Raw genomic sequence first — 18,190 nt, forward strand, 5'->3', positions numbered from 1 at the left:
ACTCAGTGGCAGGCTCAGCGGCTATCTCCATAGAAAAAAAAAAAAAAAAAAAAAAAAAAGTTTCCCCTAGCCCTCCCTGATAAGTCAGTTTCTGTAAGCTTTACAATCCTCACGACTCCTCCCCTGTGAGACCTATTTGTTATCAGTGTGTAGATACTGGCACTAGTAATAATTTTCGCGGGCAAATTCCCATGAGATATGAATTCATCTTCTGAGTCACAATCTATTCATTTCTTCGTTTTTTCTGGTTTATCATGAAGAAAATGCTTGGATCGAAGATTAAGCATCCTGATAGATAATTGAGGAATGAGTGTTGGGATCAGCCAGGTGAATTTCGATGCTCAGGTATGCATTTGCAGTTTGACAGGTTGAAGTCAGAGTTGTGCTTGAAATCAACTTTGGCTGAGAGACACAATGCACTGAAATACTGCTTGCTTTCGCTCTGCACATACCGCTTTTAGAAGCTATGATTTGAATCACTCGTCATCTCAGCAAAATATTTCTGGTTTAGCCATCGATAATTTTGTTCCTTGCGGCTCTTTTAAAATTCATTTGGATCAAATTTCACCTATAATTTTCGTGTTGTGTGTTTGAACCGACTCAATTTTTGTTGACCCTAATTATATTAACAATACACAAGATTCTTTCTTCGTTCACTTTTAAAAGTGATACCTTAGTCAATTATTTTGGGTAAGGCAAGGGGTCTAGATCTAGCAAACAATAACAAAGATCTGGATGTTTATTGCAATTTCACACAAGAAGTTACTTCAGCGAATCTTTAGTGGGATATAGGAGCGCGATGATTCTTTGTGTTTTCGTGTGTCAATGTTTGCTGATCACATCTGCCATGCATGCCAATTTTCCCATTTCGTTGAGATTGTGTTTTCGTCAAACAGGTCTTTTAGCATCCAAAATGACCGTCGAAATACACGGAATCTAGCAAAATTAAAAATATCAAACAAACCTCAGTTAATTAAGAATAGGAAGCTTGCGGTTTAATTGAATATACATGAACTTATTAACATCTCTCAGATCCAGGTATTGTGTAAAGCTTATTAAAAGTGGAAATGTTGGCAAAAAATTTAAAGATATCAAGAATGTTTTTTTCTCCTGTATGAGCCTGAATCAGGCAAAATGGCAATTCTTTAAAATACCTTTACCCCCTGCCTTCATTTTAAAAAGGTAGTTGATGTCATATCCTAAATTTCCCATGGACATCCTGTCTTGATGAAGATTTTCTTGTAATCCACCACAATCAAACAGGAACACATAGATTTTTTGAAGTACCCTGCCAAATATACATCGATAGATATGTGACAATATGAATTAGATTAAATTTCTGAAAGAAAGTTTCTTGAACTCGGCCAAACCTGGCAATGTATATGTCTGCATGCATTTTTTTTCTGGACAAACCATCTGGTCACTTTTTCTTTTTGTTGTTGGTTTGTTTTTTTTTGTTTTTTTCACACTGTGCAGTTTCCATTTGAAACTGTGAAATTAACACCCTTGAGTCTTGTCACTTTAGGGCATTTCTTGATATGAGTTTTAATCTTACTCAAAATGGAAATAACAAAGCAAAAGCACTCAAGGGTTTCCCATAAGTTCCTTGCTGTTAACAATATGACACCTTAAAGTGGACATGCAAAAAAGCAATTTTAAATAAGCCTACTTTAAAATTCCATTTTCCATGACTCAGAGTTTTTTACATAATTATAAATTCATGTGTTTAGAATTAAGCATAAAAAAATGAGTAGCCCTCTTAGGGTTAAAGCTGACAGGCAGTAAGATCAAAAAACTTTCAGAGATATGCATAGATATAGTTCATATCATCAGGCAAAAAAGGTTTCTTGACCATTTATAAACTTATCATCCACACCAATTTGTGATTAAGATGCAAAAAGAGAAAGATTAGGAACTCATTGTCGGTGTCTTTTTTTGTATGACAGGTGTTGGAAGATGAGGAAGAAGCAGCATTGGAGAAAGAAGATCAAGAGAGAGAGCAAGAGGTACAATGAATTTAACCAACTTTATAAAAAGAGACCATGTTATTGATGTTGTTTTATAATTTTCATAGGATTTCATTTTTTTTGTACTTACTTGGTGACAGAAAGAGTATGAGATTTATGCTAAAGCCAAAAAAAAGATATGAAGATGATAATGATCTTAGCATTAATGAACACTGCTTAAGCAGAAGTGAAAATAAGGCATGGAAAAAAATTCAGACCTGTATAGGAGTTGAACCCATGACTTATGCAGTACCAATCACTCTCATCTTCATTTGTTTATCCACAGTTAAAGATATGATGTTCATAAATTCACAGCCTTTGTATTATAATGTAATAGGATTACATGCAGTCTTATTTTGAAATAATTGAATGAAAAAATTCTGACAACAGCCAAAATTTCTTTTGGAATATAGTTAAAAAAAATAACTATTAAGCATGATCTTTTTGGACTGAAAGATCACAAGGAAGGATAAATGCTTTTTTGTATGGTCTAGTTCCTTATATAATTAAACATTCTGTACACTCTTAGATTTGGGTAAGTAAACATCCATACATTCCATACTTGGAACTGCTTAATTTAGTGTAAGTAGTTTTGTTTCTATTCATGTATTTTTGCATTTTATTATGTTATATTGCTAGCTTACTGTTCAATGCCAGGTTTTGTTTATCCTGTGTGGAAAGAGATTAGGTTATTAAGACCTACAGTAAAGTTCAAAAAGTAAACTTCGTCTTTATTCTACATCAAAGTTTAGCTAGTGTCTGATACAGTATGCTGCGTTTATTTTTCTTCCCATAAAGATTCGAGAGTTGTTAGACCGTGAACTGGACGATGGACTTCTTGATGATGATAATGCATCGTTTTCATCACACGATCTTCGAAGTTCAGGATATAGTAGAGAAACTCCATTCTCAGATGATTTTTCTGAACAAGTACCTCCAGCTATCTTTAATGGACAAGATTCCAAGACAATAATACCATCTGAAAATGGGGCATTTGAAAGACCACCTCTGATGACACAGCGTGCATTTCATCTAATCAATGAATCAGGAAAAAGGAAAGAGTTAAATGCAAATGAAGCACAAGAACCTTACAATTATGACAATGGGTATCAATTTGAGAATCAGTATGAAAATCAAGCATTTTATTATAGAGAGCAGGAAAGTCCTGATGATGAAGGCCATGATCAGTACAACAGAAAATATAATGGACATGAAAATGGTGTGAATTATCATCAAACTTTGCCAAATGATGTTGATGTGGATGCTGATGAAGGCTTTGAACAGTATGGAAGCTACAATCCTCATCAACATTTACAAGGACAAGCCTCTCCACAGCATGGTATGTATGGCTATCACTCTACACAGCCAAAGTATCCTCACTCAACATTAACAGAAGACAACAGTAACCATGGTGTTTATAACTTGAATGAAGATTATGGAGGTTACAATGAGGAACAGGCATATTCACAAGCTCCTGTACAAAATATTTATGCCCATGATGCAGACAGTATACAGTATTCAAATGAACAAAATCATTACAGAATGGACACTCCTGGAAATTACAGAGTTCATTATCATGGACATCATGAGAGATATCCCCATGCAAGTGACAAGAGAACTGTGAGAGAAGAACAAGGAAGAAGTGACAGTGAAAATGGATTTTCAGGAGATGGTGCTCAGGACACTACACAGCTTCAGATACTTTACAAAGCACGAGGCAGAAAAATTGAAGAGTTGACACAGAAGCTCCAAAACCAGGAAGAGGAGATGGCAAAAGAGATCCGTATTTTAAAACACCAGATTGCAATGATGAAAGGTTTGTAGAAGTAATGAAATTTGTAGTAAAAACCAAAGCTTAATTAATCACCTTACCAATCAGAGAAAAGGTGCTGGTAAACATCTCAAGGAGAGAGAGGAAACTGAAAGGAAATGGGTTAATTGACCCTCATGAGAACTTTGTTCATACACTGCTTCATGCATTTTGCTGTTTTTTTCATAATTTATATCTCCCCAGATGAGCGTGACGGCATTTCAACAAGTCTTGAAAACTCACAGAAAATGGTGCAAGCATGTAATACAGAATTGAACAACCTGAAAGGCCAACTTGCTGCTGCTTATCAGCAGATTAATGCTCTGAAAGAAAGTAAAGAGGAGGTAATTGAAAAACAGATTGAATTGATTCATTGGAATTATAATTATAATAGACAGATGTCATTCAAACTTTCTCTTGTCACTCCAAGGAAAAAGTTTAATCCATGAGTTATATAAACTCTGAAGATAATTGACATAAGAATTTTATTCCTATTCAATTTTTTTGTATTAGTGTAAGCAAAATAGGAGTATTATTTACCACCAAGATGGTGATCTCTCTTATTCTAGGTAACCCCTTTTTTATTATATTTCCTTTGAAGATTTAAATGTTGCAGCCAAGAACGCATCACCATGACCCTGGCCAGAACTTGAACTCTAACCTCTGACCTTGTGTCATACCAGAGCTATTCCCTCTTGATTGATAGTTTTTTCAATATTTTCAGGTGGTCAGCAAACTTCATGTCAGTGAAACCACAATTGACAGCTTGAACCAGCAGTTGGTTGAATTAAGTCGTTCAGAATCCTTGACTAGAGCAAAAGAACAGCATGAAAGTGTCACAAATGCCATGAAGAAAAAACATGAAGAGCAAACCCTGACACTAAAACAGAAACTGGATGAGGCTATTTTATCAAGGGACTGCAAGGTGAAAAAAGACAATAATGTATTACATTTTTTGTTGTTTATGGAGTTTGACAGACATTCCATTTCAGACATAAGTTGGTGGAAATAATGTTTAGTCCATTTAACTTTATAATTTGTTATGTTTTTAGCATGAAGAAGTTAATCAGTTGAGGGATGAACTTGTCCAGAAAGCAGAAATGATCAATTCATTAACAAGAAGTCTGGATTCCAGTCAAAAGCAGTGTCAAGAAATCCTTAAGTCAGGTAAGAAGATTGAAATGATAGCCAATGAACCATTTGTGTGAAGACATGAGGATAGCCTCTAGCGCTAACAATGCTGATGCTTGAATGTTGGAAACACTAGAAATCTCAAAGCAAAGGATATTTATCACTGATACCTTCTCATTATATATAAGTAAACCCTTTGCCTATCCTGCATCACTGATTTTTCTGTCTGGTTGTGCTTGATAATATCATAGGGACAATGTCAGAAATCAACCAATTGCACCTGGCTCTTCAAGAGACTTCAACTGCCAGGAATGTTGCTGAAGGCCAGTGCATTTCTCTCAAGGTTTGTTTTGTTACGATTGATTTTATTTTATTTGTACAATTATGTTTAAAAAACTGTGTACTGTTTTTTTTTTATGTATTAGCATGAGCTGTCAGAACTTCAGGAACAGATCAAGATGTATGAAAGTGCAAGCAGGCTTGGTATAGGATCAGGGTCTGGAGGCCATAATGAATCTTTGCCACATCTGACTGCAAGAAACTTGAACAAAGAAAATTGGAGCACTCCAAAGTCTCAGTAAGGAGAGATTATCTGTAATTAACTGATAAATACTTGTCACTTACAATATTAAGCCTGAACTGAACATTAAGGTCAGGAGAATAAAGAACAGGTTCACCAATAAAAGAAGCTCTTGATTGTTAAATAAATTCTCCTTGTCAGCAGCTTTGGAAATGTATAGAGAGGAGTCGGGAGAATATGCATACTGATGTTTGAGTGTAAGGGGTATTGTGCTTTGCTGTGTTTGAGCTCCAGCTGTTATCTTGGATGCTAGTATTTTGAAGTCAGGTTTTGATTTTACTCTTTTAGAGCTTTTTTTTTTACTTTATTTTCTGTCAGTAAAATTCCATTGGAAGAAACAGTGAGTGAGCTAAGGAAAGAACTTGAGCACTGCTTGATCAGTTACAAGGCTAAGCAAGAACAGGTGCGTGAACAAGAGACAAACCTTGGTGCCCTTAAAGTTCAGCTGAGAGATCAGGAAATGAAAGCTCAACGGATGGAACAGATTGCACAGGAACTTGAGGTGGAGTTCTATTTATTGGTTTAATCAGCAGTTTTTGATACACTCCTTCACAATTCAAGTACTACATCATATTTCACTCATAGCACCTGCTTTTTGCTTTAGTTTAGACCAAAGGCTAATAGAAATTGATTTAGCGTTTCCCCTTTCATGACATCCACCAGAATAAATCGTTACAACTGGAGAAGAAAATTGAAGAAATGGAGGATGACAAGAAAGATCCTGGTAAAATGCTCTTTTTTCAATTTGTTTAAAATCATTTCTCAGCTGATGCCTGTTAAATTATACAGTCAAACCTATTTTTGCTAGGACACAACCCACTTTAGACTGGACAAGTATCTATAACATCATATCTAAATAGCCACCCCCCCCCCCACCCCTTTCATTAAACAAGTACTTTTACCATGCTTCTTTTGTACATGCAGCCTTGAACTCAATGCAGAAAAAGTGATACAGCCATATTTAAAACCTGAACTTAGAGTTAAATTCTTCCTCATTCCTTCAATCATTGATGCATCTTTGTATGTGCTGATCATTTCAGATGAGGAACAACAAAAAGTGCTCATGGATTTGGAAATAACAAGAAAAAATCTCCAGGTGTGTTACAGATTGTTGTGAACTTGTGAACTAGGAAAAAAATCCTCATCAGAGATATTGTTCATGTATAAATTTCCATTTTTCTTTGAATGAAGGAGTCTACTACAAACCTCAAAGAAGCTCTTCAGGAAAGAGATGATTTGACAGATGCATGCGCTGACCTTAAGCAGCAAATGGCTGAGGTATGCTAGTCATGATTACAAACCTTTGCATCTAGGTTGTACATAACTTAAACTTTAAGTTTTTCCCAACGGTAGCATCAGTTCTCTAATTCGATCATTTTTCCTTTCTTTTTCAGATGGTCGCAGAATTTGATGAAGACAAAAGGAACAGTTTAGAAAAGTACTTTTGCACTTTGATTTTGAACTATGATTTGTTAGGGAACAAGTTATGTACAGAATCTGCACCAGAACAGTGGGATTTGTTCTAGTGATGTTCCATTTTTGTAATTTCCCCTTTGATTTCTTATTGGACAGCCAGGACCGGGCTGTTGAAAGCTGGGCCAAGACAACCCAACTTAGTGTTAAATCTGATTTCAGATTTGAAAGCTTTAAAAGAAAATTTAGTAGCATTCGTTTTAATCACAATTTGATGATTGGATGCCCCACTAAGAATAAAGGAAAGTATTCGAAAAAGGCTATTGAACAAAGGTTTAGAAACCCGGATTAAAATTCAACCCTAGGTTAGCGCCAATTGGACCTCGAACAACCAGGCCCAGAACCTCTAATTTGCATAATTCTGATTGATTTATTATTTTAAAGGAAAGCCTAAAACACAAATACATGAGTCTTAAACAGTTCACTTATAATAGAGTAGGTATTCACCGACCATCACACTGATTGACTCAATGACAGATGACTCACTGACATTGACGGATTGATTGACTGTCTCACTGACTGGTTTGCTGGTTGGCTGGCTGAGAGACAGACAACCGGATACAGTATGCTCAGACATATGTTAACTGCTCAGACGCATTTTATATGCTCAGACGCAACGTAGTCAGACGCGCATATACGATTTTCTGCGCGAAAGGACCCAAAAAATGCGCGAATCATGTGCCTTTGTTATTCAGAGCTGTAAGGTTTCCCTTCTGTAGGCAGACTGACTGAATGAGTTACTGATTTATAAGTGAGTGATTGATAAGCTTCTCAACTTAATTTTAGATGCAGAGAAGCTTGCTTACAGCTTCATGAGGATGCTAAAAACTTGCTGAGAGATCAGTTGAGCCAAGAATATGAACAAAAAATCCACGAGTTGAAGTATGTTTATTTGGTTGCCTACTATTGTATCTCTTTCACTTTAAATTACTAAATGTGCACGTGTTGCTGTCCCCTATGAGAATGTTTCTGCATTATTTATAACTGCACACTCTCCTAAACGTTGTTTAAAAGGTCAATTTTTCATTTGAGGTATATAAATCATCGCTTAAAAGTAAGTTGATAGTCCCTCAATCCTTCATCCTCAATCCTCGAAAACTTCGAGGATCGAGGCTCTAGTCGAGTCTCGTTTTGAGACTTTCGAGACGGGAAAACTAAGGAATTTTCGCGCTATTGATTTTTTACAGGACTAGGTTCTTACATGTATCTTTGGTACCAAAATCAAAACCTTACTACATGCACAAAATTCCTCTCCGTTCTTAGCAGTCAAAGGCATTTTAATAATCTGGTGCTAAAAGCTATTGAATAAACAATCAAAGGAATCTTTTTTTAGGAAAGAGTTGGAAGAAAACAGTGAGGAGTTAATCAGGATTAAGGAATGCTATGTGCAGCTGGGCGAGGAAAGCCGCGAATTGGAACGGAAAATGAAGGATGAATTTGAGAAGGAGAAACAGTTGTTATTTTCCGAGGTGAGAGGGAAGTCACGTGTTGGGTTTTAATGCAATTCAAGATGAAATATCGTAGAGTTTTACAGGTAATAGGACTCAGTGGAGTCCAATTTGGTCTGAAATGAAGTGATTGACTGACAATGGAAATTCGGAGGACTGCGTAGTGGGAGTCCGATTTGCTTAACCCGAGTATTATTGGAGATAGAATTGGACGAAACGAAACACTTTTACCAATTTATCAAAACTATGACAGAATTTGAGAGAAAGAACATAGTTAATCCTTTAATCCCTGCAAGTGACCAGCATCTAATTTCTCTTTTCAGTATTAAGGTCATGAGAATAAAGGAAATGATAATCAACTGAAGAGCCTCTTGATTGTTGAACAAATTCTCCTTGCCAGGACATTAGGAAATGTTTAGATAACAGTATGGAGAATTTGCATACTGATGTTAGGGTGTAAAGGGTTAAGGAACATAAAAGTGAAAGTTTTCGGAACGAGAAATCGAACCCAATAGTGTATGTTACAGCGCGTGTACGTAACGCCTTACGTAATCTTCAAATTACTTGACTTGGAGGAACAACATAGCAACATAAAATTAAACCTGACCACAAAATGCAGGAAAAGCAACTGCAAGAGTCTAGAATTCAAAATTCTATGGGAAGCCCGGAAATTCTCCGGGACGAAAGGCTTCCCCGGGCCTTTAGAACTACTTGCCTGCTATTCGTAATTGACTACCAATTTATGCTAAATTTTTTATTGAAAGCCCTGTCTTATGACTCTTACTTCAGAATGAAGCCAAGCTAGAGAATGAATTGCGAGCCTCTCTTGAAAAGCAGCACGTGGAGCATCTGGAAAAGGCCAAAGATCAGTGGAAGAGAGAAGAGATGAAGCGAATCAATGATGAAGTTATGAAACAGAAGGGACTGCTTCTAAAGGTTAACATTACTCTTCAGCTGTGTAAATAACACGTCCGAAAAATTGCATTACAAACAGAAATCGAACTCCTGTGAGTGTTGTTAAAAGCAGTTTCTCCGAATTTAAAGTAATAATAATTTTGTTAGTTTGGACGCTTGACGGTTCTAGTCGTGTATGAGCTCGAACTACCCGAGTAGATTTTTTCATGTGCTCGTTATTGTGAAGACGTTAGGACTTTAAATGAAAGGTTGAGTCGTGTTGCGATGTGTTTATGAGAATAAATACAGATCGTTTTAAGCTCTACGTGCGAAAAAAGCATATCTTTTTTTGCTGGTTTTAAATTTACTACTTGTAACTATAACAGTTGAGAGCTATGCGTAGTTTTGGTCATTTTCTTGGAATTTTTTCTGAGATGTTCAGTGTTTTACTCTCAATGTGCAGAATATGTCGGAAGCACAGTCCAAAGCAGTTGAGGAAGCTCTGTCAAAAGCTCGTATGGAATGGAACATTGAGCAATCTTCTATCATTGCTAATGAAATAGCTACGGCCAAGAGAGAATGGATGAAGGATCAGAACGATGAGTTAGAGAAACGTTTAGCTAATGCCATCGAAGAAGTGAGACGAATCTGGGACGAAGAACAAAAGCTGAAAACAAAGGAGGTATCAGTATCAATGGTGAATTATGTCACGATACAGAAACACCTCGGTAAACTCCAGGTCGCATTTGTATTTTCACGTTAGTAAAGTTCAATTTCGTACACCAGCCCAGTGGCCCACACCACCGGAACTTATTTCAGTCTTCATGGCGAGGGGATTTTGCTTCCCCTGAAGTGGATGGTCGATCGAAGGCAACCAATCCCCCCTTTCGTTTCCGTGCTACGTCGGTTTCGCATATCAGTTTCGTGGGTACTGGAAACCCTTGTGCGCTTTAAGATTTAAGGCCTTACTCAACCTAACTAAAGGCCAGGCTGCTTAAACGAAGATTAGTGTAGGCCAGGTTTGAAATGAATTTTTGATGTGGTTTTGTAGCATTGCAGAGAGTGTTATTTCTTATGTTGTGTAGTTCGTTGGAAAAGAAACTTCACTCAACGTTTGCCTCAATATACGATTTTATGCATGAAATTTAAACCTAGTTACAACTTTTGTACTGGATTAACGATATACTTCCTTCGGAAATTGCTGTCAATTACTAACAACGTTAAGTGAGAAGTTTACGTTTCCCATAGATATCAGAAACTGTCATGATTATTTCCTTCCTGCTGATCCAGTTTAGTTTTTTTCAGGAGATGGTCAAAGTACCTGCAGAATTGGAGAAAGCACACGGAGCATCATGTGACCAGCAACTTAACCAGGCAGTTGAACTGGCTCTGTCCCAAGCCCACGCGGACTGGCTGAAAAACGAGGAAGAAATGAGGCAGCGAGAGATTGATCAAGCTGTTGAGGTGGCCATAACTAATGCAGTCGCCGAAGCTAAGAAGGAATGGCAGAAGGAGTTTGTAGCTCAAGTGAGTACTTTCAGAGTAACTGTCAACTGAATGTCGCTTTCTGTAGACTGAAAAAGGCATTAATGGTACGACTTCTCTCGAGCGCCTTCAATTGACCCCGCAACTTTTCTCGAATATACGTTTGCCGGCGAGCTTTCACAAATGTCCACGATCGTTTTGCAGGACAGCCTATTACAAACCTCTCTCGCTCAAGAAAGGCACCGGTGGAAGAAGGAAGAGGAATCGGTGAGAACAAAAGCGGTAGAAGCTGCTGTGGCTATTGCTGAAGTGAAGTGGTTAGAGGATGAACAAAAGAAAATCTCTGAAGCAGTGGAACAAGCCGTGAAGATGGCGAGGGAAACGTGGCAAGAGGAGAAGAAACGGGATATAGGTATAACAATGTGTTGAAAAGTGATAGTACATACACAAGGGAAAAAAATTGACCGACGCGTTTGTGTCTTTATGACGCCGCTTTCGTGGTAATCAAAAGAAAGAAACTGCAGTCAGAGTCCCCATGATAAGAGCGCCGGGATGACAACGATACGTCGATTATATTTGCTACTACGCGTGTCACACACGACATAGTCATGGCCCACTCACCATAGAGTTCTCCGTAGCTTAGGGGTGGTGCATTAGAGCGCAGAGTCCGAAAGTTATTTCCAGATCAAAATATTTTGCGCAGCAATCATAAATTCCCTTAGATTTGCATCATTTTGCAAACCGAACGTAGCAGGTATATCTAAGTGCTTGACTCATCTTTACTGTGTTCATCAAGTTTGTTGATCGTAGTATTGTTCACTGTATCTACAGCCATGGCAGTGGATTTGGCTAAACAAGGGTGGATGTCCAGGAAAGAAGAGGAAGTGAACCTGGTCTTGGAGTCAGCCAGCTCTCAGCTGGTTGAACAGTTTGAGCAGCAGAAGAAAGAAGCTGTGGAAAAAGCTGTTGGCGAGGCACGGGTAAAGTCAGCAGTTGTAACGCTTCTAAAATCATTCCACTACTCACCTTATCCCACCTGTTGTCGTAAAGCTTTACACAGTTTTTTCATAGTATTATTCAATGGTTGTTTCCTGCCAAATTATATCGAATTCCTCAGGAAGTGTTCCCGCTGAACTTTTGGTTGTTTCCCGTGTAATTTCGCCGCGTGTGTTTGTTTGTTTTCAGTCGAGAAAGCTGCTTTGGAATTGAAAAAAAAAAAAGAAAAAACCATCATCATTTTTATTTTGCTTTCCTTGCTTTTGCTTGCCCTCACGTACAGTTTTCACACACGGTTGCTTGATCCAGTCTCTTCGCACTCGGTTTGTCAAAAGCTTTTATACTACATTATGGTAATGTTTCGTTTTTATTTCTATATTTACAGTTGTTATGGGAAAGGCGATTGTCCGAGGAGAGAGCCTCAGAAATTGCTTCCATTAGGGAAGAAATCTTCAGAGAATTTGAAGAACAAAAGAAAGCGGAAATTATGGAAACCTTGGAAGAAGCAAAGGAAGCATGGATGGAGGAATCTGAGGAACACAAGCGTCAGGAAGTAAACGAAGCTATGGCTTATCTAGAGTCCGAATATAATAAGAATTTAGAAGAGTTCAAACATAAGACATTGAGAGATGCTCTTGAGCAAGCCAGGAAGCAGTGGACTACTGAAGAACTTTCACATCGAGAGGAGATTCTTAAGGTGAATATCATAAGTTGTGTAAACCACATCCAGGGGGAAAAATTACGAGCTCGTGCTCTAACGTTTTTAGATTATGGAGAAAACAAGATTGTTTTGATGAAGAGCGAGGTCCTTTTTTTGTCGAAGTATTTATTCTCCTCTCCGAACTGCTCCAAGCTCTCTGAGCATGCCCTTTAGCACGAGCGTTTCTTCACCTTCGGATAAGAAGGTGACCTTGTGGAATGCGAGCAGGAGAGAGGCCTGCTAGGGGTCTGGCACGGAAATTTAAGCTTCGTTTTTAGTGCCAGACCCCGGCAAAACCGCCCCGCTCTTATCTCAAATCTTCTCGCGGGTGGAGAAACGCGCGACCTGCAGCACCTACCTGCCCGTGGGCTATATCCGAAAACGAATAGTTTATGCACGTAACAAAATTTAGCCTAAATTCTTCATTTACAATTCATTTTAACTCTTTTCTATCCTCAGCCATTTATGTTCCTTCTTGTACTTTTATTCTCTTTTTTTTTGGTATTTCTTCCATTTTTTTGTTCTCTTCTAAGTTGAAAGTAGATCTTATTTTCTCACAGCGTAAAAAAATACTTAGAAAAGAACTAATTGGTGAAGCTAAGAGGACGACATAAAATTTAGAGCGCTTTGAATCGGTTTAGAAGAGAGGAGTCTCGTTCATCTATGAAAAAGTCTAAGAGTTTGACCGGAAACTTTCCTTAGGCTCGTATATTAGCAGCTCAAGAAGACTGGCGCAAAGAAATTGCCAAGTCTACCCAGGAAGAGATTGACCGAGCCTTGTCCACTGCCAGGGAGGCCTGGGCCGTTAAAGCTGATGAAAAATTTGAGAATCGTGTCAGGGAAATAGAGGCAAATGTGCGACAACAACTGGAGGCTAAATTCCAAGAAGAAAACAAAAAAAATATAAATGAAGCACTTCGGGAAGCAGAGGAAAGGTTTAGCTGCGAAAAAAGGAAATTAGAAGAAAACTTTAAGCAAAAGGTGAGCTTACTGTTGTGCGCAGACGCGCCGGTGTTAGTTTGCTTCTACTTTTGTCAAAATTAATATTTTTATGTATCTTGTGGTTAGACCTTTATCTTTCACGATTTTCCCCTGTCTAGAAATATTATTAGAGGCTCTCAAAAAGTCGTCAAATCCCTTGAATACAATTAGACGAACATAGCAGAGAAGACATCCTGCTCTTGTCCACAATTCACGCTGCTGCGCTAACTACTCTCGTTACTTTTAACTTCCTTTAGATCGACGACTCTTCACGCGGTCAATGGGAAGATGAGAAGGCTCGTTTGTTGAACGAACAACAAAACCATCTTGAACGCATGCGCAGTGGGTACGAATCCAAGCTGGCTGATCAGCGTGCTAAGATTGAGAGGGATCTGGGTGTGAGAATGAGAGGCGAAGTAGAGAAGGCAAGAAGCGATTTGAATAAAGAACAGCATGATTTAAGGTTAGTTAATTTAACAATGGACCAGTGTTGTTTATTATTAATTCATTATAATTTGACAATGGACCGGGTTGTTTAATATTAAGTCATTGTAATTTAACAATGGACCAGTCTTGTTTAATATTAAATCATTGTAATGTAACAATGGCCCAGTGTTGTTTATTATTAGTTTATTTAGCTCTAAGCTACCTGTAAGTTGTGGGAGATGTAATGGCCTTGTGCTCAGCTCTCCGTACTCTTAATTGAAAAGTTCGAGTTTGAAAGCTGACCATGTCATTGTGTTGAGTTCTCACGATGTCTTTCTCTACCCATGAGTACAAATGGTTACCAGAAAACTGTCAGGCTATCTGCCATTGTCCAGCTTCGTGTTTAGTTACTCTGTGTTTTGGAAACCGAAGAAGCTTTGGGAGAAATGGGCCACTTTTCATTTGTTACACCAATGCTTTCAAAATTCTTACCATAAATCCTTTTTAGGGCCCAACTGGATAAACAGTATGAACAGAAAGCGAGAAAAGCGTTAGAAAACGCAAGAATTCAGTGGGAAAAACAACAGCAACAAGAGATCACCAAAAGTAACGAGGACGCTGTGAAGCGACAGCAGGAGTTGTGGGCGAACGAGAGACGGGAAAACCTGTCTACCATGGAGAACATGAAACACGAGCTAGCCGCAGTCAAGAAGGAATACGCCATGGCAATAGAGAAACTAGAGAAGGAGATAGCAGAGGAGAAAAAGAAAACGCAGTACAGCATGAAACGGCGAGACTCAAGGGATATTGCTGCTCAGGTAAGCTGAATTATGTGTTGTGAAAAAAAAGTGAACAGATGAGTTTAAAGACATTTTTTATACGACTCTCTTGAGCTTTTACACCCTAACATCAGTGTCCATTTTCTTTATACTGTTCTCCTTACATTTCTTAAGGTGCTGGTAAGGAGAATTTGTTCAACAATCAAAGTCTTCTAGAGTTGATTATCATTTCCTTTATTCTCGTGACCTTAATGTCTGAGTTTGGGAGTTATTGTTAGGAGAAATGAGGTGCCAGTCATTCTTAGGGGTTAAGGGCTAAATAAAAGTAGGAGTGTTTCTTAATAATTATTTGACATCTCAGGCTTAATATATTTTTATAAAATTTATATGTGTTTATCTTGTTGTTGTTCTTTTGAGGTCTTTTCCTTTCTTGACTTTTCGTGCCTAAATGAAGTGCAATTAGTTTTGATATGATAAAATTTCTTTGCTCTTTGTAACTGACTTCCTGGTAGACTATCCAGCTGACTAACTGACTGAATGATTGACTGACTGACTGACTGACTAGAGGACAGACAGACAAAGACAGAAAGAGTGATTGCTTGATCAATTGATTGATCCTCTCAGACATTGCCACAAGCAGAAAGCGGTAGTGACACAAGTTTCAGCAGCGTGGATCATGAGTCAGCCACGCGTGGACTCCACGAACTACGTCAACACTACTTGGATACCATCGCTAAGATACGTGATGACGTGTTGAATCACGTGCACCAGACCAAGGCTAGCGCAGCCAAGAAGATCAGGTTAGCAAAAAGTAATTTTGCAAGTTGAATTCAAAAGCATGTAATGCATTCTTGAGGTGCAAATAAGCCTCCCCTCGCACGCCTCCCAGGGGGAGGGGAGGAAGGGCGGTCTGCTTTCAGATACAGACACGGGCTTGAATCCCGTCGAGAGCAGAACGTTTTCAAAGCTTGTTTTCTCTAATTGCTAAAAATTTCAGCTCAACTGTAAGGATCATAACTTTACTTGACATTATTATTCCTACTACTCCAGTAACTTAAAGTTCCTGAGAATAACCCACCCATCAAACGATGACCCTAAAGGTAACAGCGCTGCTGTTTTAAAGTCGCGATTTTTCGCTTTTCAAATAGGGGCGAAGTTTTAAAAGAACGTCACTCCACGGCCAAAAAGCTTCGTAAGTACTACCTTCAATGCCTTAAGCAACTTCTTGAGGAAGATCGTGTGGCTCTGGAGGGTAACAGGTCCCCTATCAGTGCTGAGGATAAGTTGAACAGAATGGCTGAGGCTTTAAAAACGCTGAGTCCTGACAAGGAATCTACCGGTAAGCTTCCTTATTTAAAACGACGATCTTTGCAGTTTAAATTTGAACTCTTGACTGATCGGGCCTTAAATAAGGGTATGAACCTGTTTCCCCCGCAAAAACTTGGTGTCGCTCTGCCAGCTTTAGTCACAACTTTTTTGGGAAACCTCTGTTCAGCTGACGTCTTTATCCACAGATCAAAAACGTTTGTCCCGCCTGACAAAAAATTATGTTCTCATAACCTTTGTACCTGTTACCTTTATTGAAGGGAAGTCGTATTTTCTTCATATTCTTGACAAATTCAATGACAAATTGCTAAAAGAGTTCTTGTCTACTTTAGGACAGCATTTCCAACAACCTGAAGTGTATGAAAGCGCTCAAACGCCTCGTTCGGCATTATTCACTGTGTTACGAACTTCAAGTGAGCCTGACGTCCGGGACATGAAGCCACCACATACGCCGACTCCCGTTAGACCACGTGACGGCCTCCCTGATGGAGCAAGCGACACAGCTCAGCCAATCACAACAAAAGACAGAGCATTTACTCCCATATTAGGAAGGTTACCACCAATAGACGACTTGCTGGGAAAGAAACACTTGGCTCCGGAGAGGGAATATGAAAATTTTTCCTCTAACAAGACAGATATTCGAGCCATGAAGGCCGATAATGTGGCTATTCCAGCTCTTAAACGTGCTGCAGACATTAATTCAGAGGACGATGTTTCAGTACCTTCAGATGAGAAAGAAAGACAGATGGTAAATGCACTTCACGAGCGTGTACTCAAGCATAAACCCTCTCCAACGTACAGGAGGACTGCAGCTTCACCTGCGTTCTCTACGAAGTCTTACGAGTCAGATCAGTACAGTGAACTTCCTACAGTAATTCACATTTCAAGACGAGAATCCAGTGGCTCAAAAGACAGCAAAAGCAATCCAAGTCGTACCTCAGAGGCCAAGGATGACACAATCTCACCCATCAGGCCACCATCTGCGAAAAGTAGAATAACTCATGTTTTGCCTCGTGAAAAAAGGTTACAGGCCTCAGCAGGTTTACCTTCTAAGCCGCGGATTGATGTTCGAGCGAAACGTATGCAAAAATCTTAACAATAGAGTCTTTACTCAGGCGTGATCCACTTATGGAATGGAGCGTAGTCATTTCCGGATACAAATGTTGACAGAACCGGGCGTTTGCACTCAGCTCGTTAGTAGTGTTTCTCTTAGTCGAGTTATAGATTCGTAAATGTCATCAAATGGATGAGACTAATTAATCAAATATCTGTTAGTTGGCTAACAGCTTAAGTGACATTTCCTTCCTTCTTTGTACAAAGAAGTTTGCACTTTCACCCCGTGAGTGGAAATTAGGTGCCCACGCACGAGCGTGTACATGCCCAAAAATTGTGTGATTCGCTTTGATACAGACGGTAGGTTAGCTTTTGCAAAAAAATGGCGATGTACACTCAAAGAGAAGAGAAAAAAGTAGAAAAGATCAGAAGTTACATGTAGTCAAACATGTAATTGCTTATTTTTGTAAAACTAGTCAAAAGGTATCTTATTGTACATAGGAATGCTTCTATTCCGGTTGTATATTAGTATTCTTTTCTCTAGGAATCTCTAATTTATTGATCAAATGATTCCAACAAAATTGGAATTTTCAATAAACGTAAATTTCAATCTCTTCCGGATGTTCTTGAAGCAATACCGTTTTATAGTTCTAACGGCCCCAACCAAAGTTTTAAGACTTTGAAAAGGTTTAAACAATGGACGCTGCCTTTGCATGTTTAGCTATGTATTAAACGTTCTGTGTTTATCAGGCAGAGAATACATCTGGCGAAAAATTCTGTTTCGCTTTTGTCGTTGTCGTCTTGTTATAGAGGGACTTTTTTATAGTAAACAATGTGAAGGTATCGATGCATAACTACTCCGGTCGAAGTTCAACGCGATAACCTTCAAGTGATCTCGTAACTAACCAATAATGTAATTTTTTAAATTTCAAACTCTGGGCAATTAATTTGGGGTGAACAGACCCTTAACGATAAATGCACAAGGTCTGATGATGTCAAGAATTCACGACAAAATTAACAAGATAATTTAAATGGTTTAAAACTGAGTGGAATAGTCGATCGTGTATTGAAATCGTCCAGGTGAGGTTGTCTGAATAACTGT

General features: G+C 38.5%; 1 protein-coding gene and 1 long non-coding RNA gene across 4 annotated transcripts; one reads left to right on the plus strand and one right to left on the minus strand.

The window, feature by feature from the left end:
- Positions 1-164: 164 nt before the first annotated feature.
- Positions 165-17,457, plus strand: LOC113670743 (uncharacterized). 3 transcript variants are annotated; one of them, XM_027186928.2, is made up of 27 exons: positions 165-345; positions 1,947-2,006; positions 2,805-3,822; positions 4,021-4,160; positions 4,541-4,741; positions 4,869-4,983; positions 5,199-5,290; positions 5,373-5,524; positions 5,846-6,029; positions 6,191-6,251; positions 6,568-6,623; positions 6,719-6,805; positions 6,922-6,965; positions 7,787-7,882; positions 8,334-8,469; positions 9,238-9,384; positions 9,806-10,024; positions 10,648-10,869; positions 11,032-11,239; positions 11,659-11,807; positions 12,209-12,520; positions 13,226-13,504; positions 13,762-13,967; positions 14,439-14,748; positions 15,334-15,509; positions 15,858-16,048; positions 16,368-17,457. In XM_027186928.2, exons 1-27 carry the CDS (start codon positions 307-309, stop codon positions 17,129-17,131), a joined length of 5,664 nt encoding a protein of 1,887 aa, XP_027042729.2. In that variant the 5' UTR covers positions 165-306; the 3' UTR covers positions 17,132-17,457. The 3 variants fall into 3 exon arrangements, with proteins under 3 accessions (XP_027042729.2, XP_027042732.2, XP_089053197.1); XM_027186931.2 differs by having other exon boundaries at positions 16,373-17,457; XM_089197071.1 differs by lacking the exon at positions 165-345 and adding an exon at positions 1,792-1,842.
- On the minus strand, positions 727-1,528 carry LOC149049567 (uncharacterized). Its single transcript, XR_016183845.1, has 3 exons — positions 1,371-1,528; positions 1,155-1,288; positions 727-936 (listed from the first exon to the last, which is right to left on the minus strand). It is a non-coding gene; the product is annotated as an uncharacterized LOC149049567 (long non-coding RNA).
- Positions 17,458-18,190: the final 733 nt, after the last annotated feature.

Source organism: Pocillopora damicornis, chromosome 2 (assembly GCF_964200805.1).
Source record: "Pocillopora damicornis chromosome 2, jaPocDami1.2, whole genome shotgun sequence".
NCBI classification, from domain to species: domain Eukaryota; kingdom Metazoa; phylum Cnidaria; class Anthozoa; order Scleractinia; family Pocilloporidae; genus Pocillopora; species Pocillopora damicornis.

What these genes read in the sequence shown, in the direction of transcription:
- LOC113670743 (XM_027186928.2), top strand. Translation starts at nt 307, where the DNA reads ATGAGTGTTGGGATCAGCCAGGTGAATTTCGATGCTCAG. An exon ending in TGAAAGAAAGTAAAGAGGAG is followed by an intron (nt 4,161 to 4,540) that starts GTAATTGAAAAA and finishes CAATATTTTCAG; the next exon opens with GTGGTCAGCAAACTTCATGT. An exon ending in GGAGAAGAAACGGGATATAG is followed by an intron (nt 11,240 to 11,658) that starts GTATAACAATGT and finishes CTGTATCTACAG; the next exon opens with CCATGGCAGTGGATTTGGCT.